The sequence below is a fragment of the Rhinatrema bivittatum genome, chromosome 6 (genome assembly GCF_901001135.1).
Source record: "Rhinatrema bivittatum chromosome 6, aRhiBiv1.1, whole genome shotgun sequence".
NCBI classification, from domain to species: domain Eukaryota; kingdom Metazoa; phylum Chordata; class Amphibia; order Gymnophiona; family Rhinatrematidae; genus Rhinatrema; species Rhinatrema bivittatum.
The window spans coordinates 112,225,858-112,239,823 of NC_042620.1; the positions used below are offsets into that span (position 1 = coordinate 112,225,858).

Sequence of the window (13,966 nt, forward strand, 5' to 3'; positions counted from 1 at the left end):
ATTTCAAGCTTATTGGGGCAAAATAAACAAAAGGTCAGTTGGACTTTCCAAGATCTTTCATTTACTACTAATCACTTCTACAGTGCTACCTGATGTATGCAGCACTATACAGAAACATTTAAGATAGTCCTTGCTCAATAGAGTTCACCAATCTAGTAAAAATAAATATCTGCTCCGATTAGAAATATTAAGTGTTTCTGGCATTCATTATGCTCACAAATTAATGAAATGAACCACTGCTGTACATATGAATACTTATACCTTCATACTCTGATTCTGCTGATTAGTTCCAAGGGATTCTCTCAGTTTTAGTCGAGAAGGTGGTTGTCGTTTAACTTTTAAGGCAAGCTGTGCTTTGGCTTTGTGGACACTGGTATCTAACCTTGGAGTCTCTCTAACACATACATCAAAATCTGAAACATAAATGTTAAGGTAGAAGATTAACAAATTTGCCTTTCACTTTTATACAACCAGTAAAGGACTTAGAATTACAGCAACCACGTAAAAGCACTATTTTCAAGCTGGCCACAGAAAAAGGGAGAAATCTTTTCAAAAATTTGACCCAAAGTATAACACTTCATAAAATACTACTTCCAACTATGAAAAATTGCTTGGCATTAAAAAATTTTGTAGGCACACTAAAATTATGCTAAGTTAATTTAATGAACACAACAATAGGTTCCAAAATAAACTACCTATATATATAGGATGATTTTTTTGTAGTTATTAAACACTTAAAACTTCATTTGAAAATTTCATTAATTACACATCTGGATAAACAAAACAGTAACTTATAGGTACTTTTATTACATCTTGGTGTTAGTTAATACAAAGAGCATTAACATTTCAATATCAGCTATCAAACATTTCACAAAGCAACTGATGTATTATTTTTGTGTTGTAAACCCTATCTTATTTTAGAGCTTTTAAACTATTTTCTATGAATACTAAACTTCCACACTAGTTTATTTGCGAATGCCAACAGAAAAAAAAAATTAAGAGATTACTAATCTGATAATATTCTTTTCTTTAGTATAGACAGGTGAATCCAAAACAAGTGGATTATGCACCTCTACCAGCAGATGGAGACAGAGTAAAGCTGACACCACAGTATATATATATACCCCTGCAGTGACTTCAGCCTGCCAGTGTTCTCTGCAAAAGCCAACTGTGGACAGATTAACAAAACTTGATTAACAACAGATAACTATTCCAGCACTCAGCCAACAGGAAACACTGAGCTCAAACAAAGAATGTATTAACACTAGTCTAGGGACTGGATTAACATCACTAACCCCTGGAAACACAGAGCCAAGCAGGAGGACAACAGCAGAACTGCCAGCAGCCAAGGGCAGGAAGATGGATCCACTTGTCTATACTAAAGAAAAAGAAATTAACAGGTAAGTAGTAATTTCTCATCTTAGCATTTAGACAGGTAGATCCAGAACAAGTGGGATGTACCAAAGCTACTCCCAAACAGGGCAGGAGACTGCCCGCGGTCCAGTCAAAACCACATGTGCAAAGGCTGCATCCTCCCCATGCCTGCACATCCAGATGATAATACCTGGAAAAGGTGTGTAAGGAGGACCATGTTGCAGCTCAGCAAATGTCGATGGGAGACAACAATCTAACTTCCGCCCATAACACTGCCTGAGCCCTAGTGGAATGAGCCCTAACTTGACTAGGTAATGGCTGCTCAGCATCCACATACGCAGCCATGACTCCTTAATCCAGCGAGCTATTGTAGCCCATGAAACTGACTCACCCTTTTTACTTCCACCATGGAGGACAAACAGGTAAATCTGTCTTCCTGAGTTTAGAAACCTCTAAATTCCTCAAGATTTGTCTCTTGACATCCAAGGATTGCAACAGGTGATATTCCTCTGCATCTCTCCCTATCCAGAGACAGCAGGGACATGGACTGATTCAACTGAAAATCTGAGACCACTTGTCAAAAAGGAAGGAACAGTACACATCTGTATTGCCCCGAGAGTCACTCAAAGGAACGGTTCCTAGCAACGTAAGGCTTTCAGCTTGGATACTCTACGCCAAACATACTGCCACAAGAAACACCATTTTCAGGGTGAATAACCACAAGGAAAGGTTACAAAAAGAAGGGCCCACTAAGAAATCCAAAACCAGATTAAGACTCCACAGGGTCACCAGAAACTGCAAGGGAGGATGAAGATGTTTCACTCCTTTCAAGAAACGAGCCACATCTGGATGAGCCAAACAAGGGTCCACCATTCACCTGATCCCTGAAACAGGCAAGAGCTGCTACCTGTACCTTTAAGGAATTTAGAGCCAACCCTTTATTCAATCCATCCTGCAAAAATTCCAAAATAAGCAGGATCTTAACAAAATGAAGAACAACTCTTCGATCCTCACACCAGCATCAAACACTAGCCAAACCCGCACTTAGGCTAAGGAGGTGGAGTACCTTTCTAGCTCACAGTAAGGTGGCAAACATACTTCAGCAAGCGAGCCCTCTCGAAGGCCATACTGTAAAACAAAATCGAGTCTATCTTCATGAAGAACAGGCCACTGCCACAGCAAATCCCTGTGCCCTGGAAGGTGGAGGGGGAAGTCTACCAGGAGCCTTCGCAGATCTGCATACCAATCTGGTGCTACCAGAAATACCACCCCCCTGTGACACTCGATCTTCCAGATCACTCTGCCCAACATGGACCACGAGGGGAAGGCATACAGCAACTTGCCCTCCGGCCACTCTTGCACGAGGGTATCTATCTCTCCTGTGACTGAAAAAACGAGGAACCTTTACAGTGCAAAGTCGTTAGTAGGTACAGAAATGGAAGGCCCCAGAAATCCACTATCAGCTGAAATGCCTCATTTCACAATTCCTATTCCCTTGGATCCAAACTCTGCCTGCTGAGAGTCTGCTTACAGTGCCTTTTCCTGCAATGTGCGAGGCTGAGATCTCCTGAACATGCAGTTCAGCCCCTTCCATAAGCTGAGGTTAGGACTTTTCAGCTTGGAGAAGAGACGACTGAGGGGGGATATGATAGAGGTGTTTAAAATCATGAGAGGTCTAGAACGGGTAGATGTGAATCGGTTATTTACTCTTTCGGATAGTAGAAAGACTAGGGGACACTCCATGAAGTTAGCATGGGGCACATTTAAAACTAATCGGAGAAAGTTCTTTTTTACTCAACGCACAATTAAACTCTGGAATTTGTTGCCAGAGAATGTGGTTCGTGCAGTTAGTATGGCTGTGTTTAAAAAAGGATTGGATAAGTTCTTGGAGGAGAAGTCCATTACCTGCTATTAAGTTCACTTAGAGAATAGCCACTGCCATTAGCAATGGTTACATGGAATAGACTTAGTTTTTGGGTACTTGCCAGGTTCTTATGGCCTGGATTGGCCACTGTTGGAAACAGGATGCTGGGCTTGATGGACCCTTGGTCTGACCCAGTATGGCATTTTCTTATGTTCTTATGAGCTATTTCCTGAGATACCTGCTGGCTCTTGCTTCCTCCCTGCCGATTGATGTAAGCCACTGTCGTTGCATTGTCCACCATTATTTGGACCGCTCGACCCTGCAATCGGTTGCTAAACTGCAAGCACGCTAACTGGACTGCAAGGGCTTCCAGCCGATTGGTACTCCACCACCCCTCTTCTGGACTCCAGTTTCCTTGCGCTGTCAGCTCCCAGCAGTGAGACCCCCCAACCCTGGAGGCTCGCATCTGTTGTACCAGCCAGTTCGGTGATCTTAGGGAAACCCTCTTTTTCAGATCTGCCTTTAACCACCATCGCAGGTGAGTGCAGACCTCCATCGGCAGGTGAAGCCGAACTGAACAGTCCTGAGACTGTGGGTTCCAACAAGACAGCAGGGTGCTCTGAAGAGAACACATATGCACCCTTGCCCACAGCACCACTTCCAGGATCGCTACCATCAATCTAAGCATCTGTAGATAGGACTACACTGTCGAGCATGAGTTCATCAATAGATGCACCTGCGCCATCTGAATACGACCCTCTGGCAGGAACACCCTGCCCTGCTTTGTGATGAAGTAAACACAGAAATACTCTAGTGACTGGGATTGCTGCAGACTGCTCTTGGCCAGGTTTACCACCTAAACTCCTGCAACAAGGAGATCACTTTGAACACCAGCAGGAGGCTCTCTTCCAGTCTTGGTCCGCATAAGCCAGCCAGTCCAAGTACGGGTGTACCAGAATCCCATCCTCTCTCAACTCAGCTGCCACACCACCATAAACTTGGAAAAAGTTCTGGGCGCAGTGGCCAGACCAAAAGGTAACATTCAAAACTGATAACAATGTCCCAAAACTGCAAATTGCAGAAAATACTGATGCTCTAGCTGGATGGGAATATGCAGGTACACCTCGGACAGATCCAAGGATGTCCAAAACTCCCCTGACTGCACAGCCATTATCACTGAGCGCAAGGTTTCCATGCAAAAAAGAGTCACCTACAAGTGACGGTTGACCCCCTTTGAGATCCAGGATGGAATGAACAGAGCCCTCCTTCTTGGGCACAATGAAATAAATGGAATATCAGCCCATATTTTCTGGAGACGTGGGCACTCGAACCACAGCCCTGAGACTTTACTGACTGCTTCTTCTGTGGGGAGTGGCAGGGGGACACCATGAACACGTCCCAAGAAACACTGCAAAACTCCAGTGCATATCCATCTCTTATCACCTCCAGGACCCACTGGTCTGATGTGATTTCAACCCAGCTCTGATAAAAGAGAAAAGCAACCCCCTATCTCCTGTTCCCAGGGGTGGGTCGCCACACCTTCATTGGGAGGCTCGGTGGTTTCCACTACCTGAGCCTGCACCCCATCTGGGTTGTCTGGGATGAAAGGACTGAGACCTTCCGAAAGGTCGAGCCCTCTGAAAGGTCGCTCACACTTGGATCCTCTAGCACAACCTCTCATGCTAAAGGAGCATAGTGTCTGCTTCTTATCCTCCGGTAACAGAGAAACCATGGACTCAGCCTACTATAATTATTGGCCATTTTTTCCAACTCTCTCCCAAATAAGAGCAAGCCTTTAAAGGGAACTTTGTAAGGTTAGACTTGTAAATCGCATCGGTCAATCAATTTCTCAGCCATAACTGATGCCTGGTCGCGCTATTACCGAAGCCACCCCTCTGGCTGAGGAGTGGACCAAATCGCAGCCCACATCTGCCAAAAAGGCTGCTGCTGGTTCCATCACTGCCCTGGAATTCACATCAGACTCCTCCTGAGAGAGAAGTAAACAGGAGCGAGCCACCAGGGAACAACAAGAAACTATCTGTAAAGTCATTGTCACTGTTTCAAATGCTTAAGGATGGCCTGAATCCTCCTATTATGTGCATCCTTTCAAGGCCACTCCTCCCCTCTATGGGAATAGTCGTTCGGTTGGTGTCAGCACACACACAATCGCATCACTTTCGGAAAATGTAATTGCTCTCACAGCTGGATCCAGGGGGTACAGTCCTTCTGAGATTTGTCCTCTGAAATCAGCTTCCAGGTCACCCCACTCAAGATCAATCAATTCTTGAATGGATTCCATAGTAGGGAAAATACAAGAGGCTTTACTTAAAGAAATCAAAATGGGATCTTCTCTTTGGCCCAGACATGAATTCAGCCCCAGGGACTTCATCTCTATGAAACAGCAACATAGTCCTATATGGTTCCAATCCCGGAGGAATTTCCCCATCCTTCAGGGAAAGATCGGCTTCATCATCTATGCCATCCAGGTCCCCTAGCGGGAAGACCGGCCACCGATCTAGGTGTACTTCAATGTTTAACCACAGCACCAGGTGTGCGGGAGGTCACCATCTGCAACTCTGGGCTGGAAAGATTGTTCACGGGTGAGGACTGCACCTGAAGACAACTGTAATCCTTGAAATAATTCCACACAAGAAAAGTAAGAAGGATCCATGCCAAAACCAGGAGGCACCTGTCCTGTGCCCACTGAACTACCTTCCCCTGCTGATAAACCAGTTAGGGGAGTTCCAAAGTCAGGCACTCACTTCTGACACGTCTTTACCCAGGCCCCCATCAGGCTGGGAAAAACTGGGTTTAGTAAAATCAGATGAAGACAATTCTCCCTGAGCCTCCAAGCAGCGCTGGCACAAGTTAGAGGGAACACCAGGTTGAGATCCTGAACAGGACCGTAGTCAGTATAATAATCTGATGTTACAGCATTTAAATGAGACAAAATATTATTTAACGTTGACGATTGATCTGACTATATCATTGGTTAATGAAATCAAATTATTAGTGGATACAGCATATGGGGGGGGGGGGGGGGGGGGAGGGTTAACCGATAAGGAGCGGAAATATTTGGTGGTGGCAACTCCACATATTCCAGTCATCTACTCAGTTCACAAAATTCATAAAGATTCAGTCAATCCCCCTATTCGACCAATTGTAACATTGAATGAATCGGCATTGGAACCGCTGGCTGTATTGTTAGATCGTATTTTACAACCATTTGTACAGCAAAGTCTTATGTAAAAGAGAGCGCATTTTTTGAGACATCTAAATCATTGACTGTGGATCGGGAAAGTCAATACTGGATGATCACAATGGATGTAAACACACTGGTACACCAACATACCACAAGACCAAGCTTTGAAGGTATTACAGGATGCATTAAATGGGAGAGTGGGAGTTCAGCGTATTTCATCATTTTTAATACAGCTTGCTGAAATAGTTATACAAAACTACTAATTTTTGTTTGAATCTTTTACCAACAAATTCATGGTATCCCAAATGGGATCCCCATTGGCACCAATCGCAGCCAATTTACACATGGCATCTTTCAAACAATATGTTCACAATTATAATTGGTGGCAATATATTGATAGTTGGTGCCGGTATATTGATGACATCTTTTTTGTGTGGAATGTATGAGAAGCTATGTTGATAGAATTTTGTGAATGGATCAATACTGTAGACAACTTGAAATTCACGGCACATAGATCAAGATACTGTGTTACATTTTTTGATGTACAGATACAGTTGGTTGATGGGGCATTTAGTACGACAGTATTCCGCAAACCCACTGACCGGAATAACTTAAGATTTCACAGCTATCACCCGTATATCTTTAAGTGTGGATTCCCGGTTAGCCAGTTTTTTTGCATCAGGAGGATTTGTTCGGATTCTGACAATTTTGAAAAGCAAGCTAGGGAATAAAATAAACGCTTTCAACAATGAGGATATCCCAGGAGAGCTGTTAAAAAAGCTTATAAACAAGCAAAGTTCTCTGATCGACAATCATTACCATAAGAACATGCCACACTGAGTCAGACCAAGGGTCCATGAAGCCCAGCATCCTGTTTCCAACAGTGGCCAATCCAGACCATAAGAACCTGGTAAGTACCCAAAAACTAAGTCTATATCATGCTACTGTTGCTAGTAATAGCAGTGGCTATTTTCTAAGTCAACTTAATTAATAGCAGGTAATGGACTTCTCTTCCAAGAACTTATCCAATCCTTTTTTAAACACAGCTATACTAATTGCATTAACCACATCCTCTGGCAACAAATTCCAGAGTTTAATTGTGCGTTGAGTGAAAAAGAACTTTCTCCGATTAATTTTAAATGTGCCACACGCTAACTTCATGGAGTGCCCCCTAGTCTTTCTACTATCCGAAAGAGTAAATAACCGATTCACATCTACCCATTCTAGACCTCTCATGATTTTAAACACCTCTATCATATCCCCCCCTCAGCAGTCTCTTCTCCAAGCTGAAAAGTCCTAACCTCTTTAGTCTTTCCTCGTAGGGGAGCTGTTCCATTCCCCTTATTTTGGTAGCCCTTCTCTGTACTTTCTCCATCACATTATATCTTTTTTGAGATGTGGCAACCAGAATTGTACACAGTCTTCAAGGCGCGGTCTCACCATGGAGCGATACAGAGGCATTATGACATTTTCTGTTTTATTCACCATTCCCTTTCTAATAATTCCCCACATTCTGCTTGCTTTGACTGCCGAACACTGAACCGATAATTTCAATGTGTTATCCACTATGATGCCTAGATCACTGACTCCGCATGCCGAAATGTCAGTCACCAAAAATATGACCTTCCAGGTTGGATACTTCAGCTCACAATAGTCAAGAGGTTCAAAAGGAGCTTTCAGTAGCTGGGTGAGTACCACACTGGTGATCCACAACAGGCAGCTTGATAGAGGGATTCAACTGAAGCCATCCCCAAATAAAGTGGACAACTAAAAGTAGTATGGAGATGGATTTACCTTCTTGTTTGGTGGTGATAAGCGCCAATTGCATGGAGATGAACCCTAAATTGGTTATCAAACCAGACAGAGATGTAGAAGGTATTCAAACAGTTTTGTGTGAAATAGAAGAAAAGATTTAGGGCCTTTCCCCTCACACCTTATGGCAAAAGTTCTCCATTTCAAACTATAGAATTCCCTTGTGAAATCTTTCTTGGAAACCAGAAGAATGAGATATATCACCAGACAGATCTAGAGATTGCAAGGCTACACTTTTTTTTTTTTTGTAAATGTCAAATTGATGTATCAGGATTGAAACAAAAAAATCAAGAACAAAAGAAATAATTCAGTATCACTAAAGTATCAATGTGCACCAACATATCACATCCAGTCATATATAGAAACATCAATGCTGCCTAAACAGCACAAACATTCACATCAAATCCCAGAGAAACCCTCAATTTGTTAAACAAAAAGAAAATAATTACAACTTATTGCCATGTCACATTATATTGCCATGCCACATTGTTTTTATATTATGGTTGCTTTAAATTATCCAAAATATCAGCAGGCAATAAGTTGTAAAACCTTTCCACGCTTTTAACATAATATTTAGTTATATCTTTATGTATGTTCGCTACATCCAGTCTTTCAAGCTGCATCGAATCTGCCATTAGCTCATATCACAATTGAAAGGCGGAAGCAAATTTTTAATCAAGTTTCAATAAAGAAAACAGCCATTAGAATAGCAAACTAGATAGCTACTAAACATTTCTATAGCACTACTTGGAACAATTTGACATCCTTGGCTATCAACCAATACGGACACATTTGCAACTTATACATGAATTTAGGAAATAGCACATTATTAAAAAGGACACATCTCTTGAATAAAGATAATGGCAAATCAGACCAGGCTACTAACTGATCTTGAATATTGTTGATAACAGCACAAATTTCTAACAAATTACAGATCTCTTCTGTAGTTGAAGGTCTGATGCGTCACAGATGCACTCATTTTCTCTTTTCCTCCTGGCCTGCAGATGTCCTCCCACTGGCAGGGGAGAGAGATCAGGGCTGGAGAGCAGGCTTATCTGCAGCTATGCTTCCCCCTCTGTTAGCTCTCTTCTGCAAAAGAAACTGCACAGGACCCTGTGAACTTGGCTAGACCTGCTGGTCCTGTGCAGTTTAATTGCAGAAGGAAGCCGACAGAGGAAGAACAACCAGCATTAGTGTAAGTTTGCTCACAGACTTTTTTTTTTATTCCAGGGCATTGGGACGGGGGGGGGGGGGGGGGGGGGGGGGGGGGGGGGGGAGACAGCTGAATGTGCCACAGGGTGTGGGGAGAAAGAAGGTGATATCAGGAGAGAGGGGAGAAGGGAGAAGGGAAAAAGAGAAAGTGATTGCCGGGGCAGGTGAGAAAGAAGAGAAGGTGATGATGCCAGGTGGTAAAAGGGAAAGAAGGAAAAGTTGATTGTTGGGGGGGGGGGGGGGGAGAGAGAGTGAAGGGAAGAGAAGGTGATGCCAGGGGGTGAAGGGAAATGGAAGGTAATTGCCTGGAGGTGAGGGAGAGGAGTAGAAAGAAGGAAGGAAATGCCAGAGAGTGTGGGAAAGGGAGTGGAGGGAAGGTGATCCAGGAGATGGGGGAGAGGGAAGATGATGCCTGGGGGTGGGGGAGAGGGAAGGAAAAGTTACTGATGCTAGGGGAGAAGGAAAAGAAGGAGATTATGATGCTAGGGGAAGAGGGAACGTGATGTCGTCAACAGGGTTGGGGGAGAGGGCAGAGAAGAGAAAGTGATGATGGGGAAGGGGGTGGTGTGCCACAATGAAGTGAACCCTGTGCTAGGTGCACTGCAAAACAAAAAAGGTTGATAACCAATGAGAGACACAGACCCAAATATTAAGATAAGAAGCTGCCAAACTTAAGGAGAAATCACCTTGCCATAGCCATGGATTTTGTTGAAATTAATTTTAAGACCAACAAAACTCCCAAAATTTACAAACATCTATTATCCCAGGTAGAATGCTCAGTGGATTACCATCCATTGTGGCGATCTTACATTCTATGTTTTGATAAGTTTCTCAATTTATTAAAAAAACTCATGTATCTTATAAACTAATATAGGGTGACATTCAGCACAGAAGAAAGTTAAGAGCTCCACAGTTTAAATTTGCCTCTGCTGCATTTAACAAACATACATTATTAAGCATAAAGATTTTTTTGTCAAGCAGTTGAAAGATTTTTCATAAAGTTTTATCTGCAAAATAATATTAAAGTGTTACGTTAAAGAAATGTAGTAGACCTATAGCCAGGGCTGGTGCAAGGGTCTGTAAGGTCCTAGGCAGACCAATATCACATTGACTCCCCAACCCACCCCAAGTTAAATGTGCAATCTGACAGTGGTAGGTATATAGAGTTATGGTCATCCTTATGGTGCTCTCTCTCTCTCATACACCATGTTGCACAAATTATAGCAAGTGCTCCATGAATGCTGTCACCCCCTTCTTTCACATTTTGAAAATGGTACCCTGCCCGCTGACACCACCCTAGGTGACTACCTAGTCCTGCCTAATGGTCACACCAGCCCTGCCTATAGCAGTCCTAATCATAGCCAAGTGAAACAACATTGGACATTAGCAATTATTCACACTGGCGACTGGTCTTGTTACAGAATTACCATTAAACAACATGTCATTAGTAAACATTGAATAGCTGAAAAAGATTTTGCTTTTACAGCCATGATTCAATTGTAAGAATATGAGGCGATGGTGGGCATCCCTGTCTAGTACCACTTTAAGTCAAAGGGTGATGAAATTGACCTTTTATGATTATTCATGCCTGTGGATCAGAATAGAGCAATTACAGCCAATGAACAAATGATCACTGAAAGCCAAATTGGGCTAACACCCAAAAAATATACCTTCACTGAAGCCTGTCAAAAGCTCTCTCCACATCTAAGCTAATAACCATCCTTTTAGCATTCTCCTGCTTAGCAGATCATAAAGCTTCAATAAGCTTACATTCATTGCTCACACCATACAGAACTTTCATAAACCCAGTTTGATCTGGTGCCACTAAAAGCAAAATTCCAGTCATTTCGATGTAAGAGTTGCTAAATTTTTACATCCTTAATCAAAGAAATAGGCCTATGCAACTCAGGATACACAGAATTTCCCCACTTCTGGAACTTTTTAGCCTCTGAGAAAAAAAGAGCTCCTTATGTAAGCACAATTATATATCTGGAGAAGTAGAGCAGGTATTAACTCCCACAGAATTTTAAAGTACTCAGGATCCAATTCATCTAATCCTGACATGTTCCCTAATTTCTTATTTCTAATAGCAATAATTTCCAATTCAGTTATAGGGATATTAAGCAACTCCATATGGGCTGATATCATGGCAACTGTAATCCTGAGAAATACTCAAGCCGATTCTGTAAAGTACACAGAAACAGGCGCTCAGTGCTGAGCGCCTGCTCTCCCAATGCACGCCCAGCCACCTCTCCTGGGCGCACAATCTTGTATTTAAATGAGGGGTCAGGCTAAAAAGGCGGCGTTAGGGACAACAGCGCGTCCCTAGTGCCTACTTAGCAGTGGAAACCCAGGAGAGGTGGCTGTCAGTGGGGTTCAGAAAACAGACGTTCAATTTACAAGCATCCGTTTTCTGAACCTGCAGACAGCCACGAGTTAGGAAAAATAGATGCTTGTAAAATTGGTGCGTCCATTTTCCTAACCTGACCCACCAGCACCCCCCCCCCCCCCCAATCTTTTCTTTACCTTTTGGTTCCTCCGACTTAATATCACTACGATATTAAGTCGGAAGATGTATAGAAAAGTAGTATTTCAAGCTGTTCAGAAATTAACACCTGCCCTTGGGCAGGCGATAATTTCTGAGCATAAAATGTGTGGATCAGTCACACTTTTTTTTTTTTTTTGATATCCCAGGCCAATGCATGTGGTGAGCACTATTAGTTTCGCGGGGGTTGGACGTGTTTTCAACCCACTAAACCCTTTACAGCATAAGGGGTAGTGAATGCACATCGAAAATGTGCGTCCAACAGTGGGTTAAACAGTGCGCTCAACTGAGCACACTTTAAAGTATTGGCCTGACTATGCATGCATTTTCAGAAAAAGAGTCTAGCTGAAATACAAAGCCTTATAGTATTCAAAAAATTTGAGTCGTGCTTATCTTTTAAAACCGTTAATAGTGGTTATGTTCTATTTTTATTTTATTTAAAAGTAATTTTTATACCGTTTTTACAAATGGAAGTTTAGTAAAACTGCTCACAAAGATAATGTAAACCAAACAAATTAAAAAGAATAAAAATTACACAAAATCGGTGATAAACAAAGTAAACAATTTTATAAAATTAAAGAACTTTAATAGAGAAAAAGAACGACTTATGCCAGTCAATTACCCTAAAAAATAGGGAAAGAAAAAAGTGTGGGGGCGGGGTTTACATAATTACCTAAGGAAAAAAGAGGGGGGAGGGGTGAATAATTTTGTAGTGTTAAGAGAAAGCACAGGGGAAGGGGAAAAGTACTAAGGGGGGAGGGTAGGTTACGTAATCATTACTGTGTATTTGATGGAATGTTGAATGCTAATTGAAACAGGTTTTTAGAGATTTTTTTAAATGTAATGGATTTGATAAACGGAATGGATTAGGTAATGAATTCCAGAGGGAGGGTCCTGCTACTGAAAACGCTCTCCTTCTGGTAATATCTAGTCTTGCTAATTGTGGTGATGGAATATCTAATAGATTTTGTGTTAGAGATCTTAAACGTCGAACAGGTTTGTAGATACGGAGCAAGGAACAGAGACAGGTAGAAGAAGAGTTGTATATTAAGCCGTGAATAATAGTGAGTACTTTATATTGTATCCTGAATTTTACGGGTAGCCAGTGTAATGTGATTTCAAAGAGAGATACCTAATAAGATGCAGGCTGCAGCGTTTTGAACTAATTGTAAAGAATGAATTGTGCAATCAGGTAAACCTAGGTAAAGGGCATTGCAATAGTCCAGGCCAAAGAAAATTAGTGACTGTAGAATGGTTCGGAAATCATGATGAAAAAGTAAAGGGCAGAGACATTTTAAAAGTTGTAATTTGTAAAATGATTTTCTAGTCACTGAAGAAATGTGTTTCATTGATAGATCTGTGTTTATGTTAACTCCTAAATTTGTAGCATAATGTGATATCGGAATTGAAGTACCATTTGTAACCAGATGTGAAGGTGGACCAATTGAAGAATCTGAAATAGAAGTTAGGTGAACAATCTCAGTTTTTGACGGATTCAATTTTAAACGATTGTGTGAAAGCCATCAATTAATAGTAGATAGATAAAGAGAAACCATAGATAGAGTAGCAGACCAGGCTGTTTTGTATGGAACTAAAAACTGGATATCGTCTGCATAGATTTTGAATTGTAGATTTAAAGATGATAGAATATGACATAAGGGAAGCAGATAGATGTTGAAAAGTATGGGAGTTAGTGATGAACCCTGAGGTACTCCAGACGGGATCGTGTAGGAGCCGGAAGAGTGATGATTAATATTGACTTGTTGAGGGCATCCGGTAAGAAAAGATGAAAACCAGTTTAGAACTGTACCTGTAATACCTATGGATTTAAGACCTTGAGATGAGTATTTGATGATCAACTGTGTCAAATGCTGCTGAAATATAAAGAAAGACTATGATGTAGTCCGTATAGGAGTCAAAAGCACAGAATAAAGTATCAAAGGAAGCTAATAGAAGG

The 13,966-nt window shown here is 41.8% G+C and overlaps 1 protein-coding gene across 1 annotated transcript in view; it reads right to left on the reverse strand.

The window, feature by feature from the left end:
* LOC115093677 (neurabin-1-like) overlaps positions 1-13,966 on the reverse strand; it is a 476,950-nt gene that overhangs the window by 157,728 nt on the left and 305,256 nt on the right. Inside the window, exon 12 of the mRNA XM_029605797.1 lies at positions 262-413. Within this exon, the coding sequence (XP_029461657.1) occupies positions 262-413 (152 nt within the window). The remainder of the gene's footprint in view (positions 1-261; positions 414-13,966) is intronic.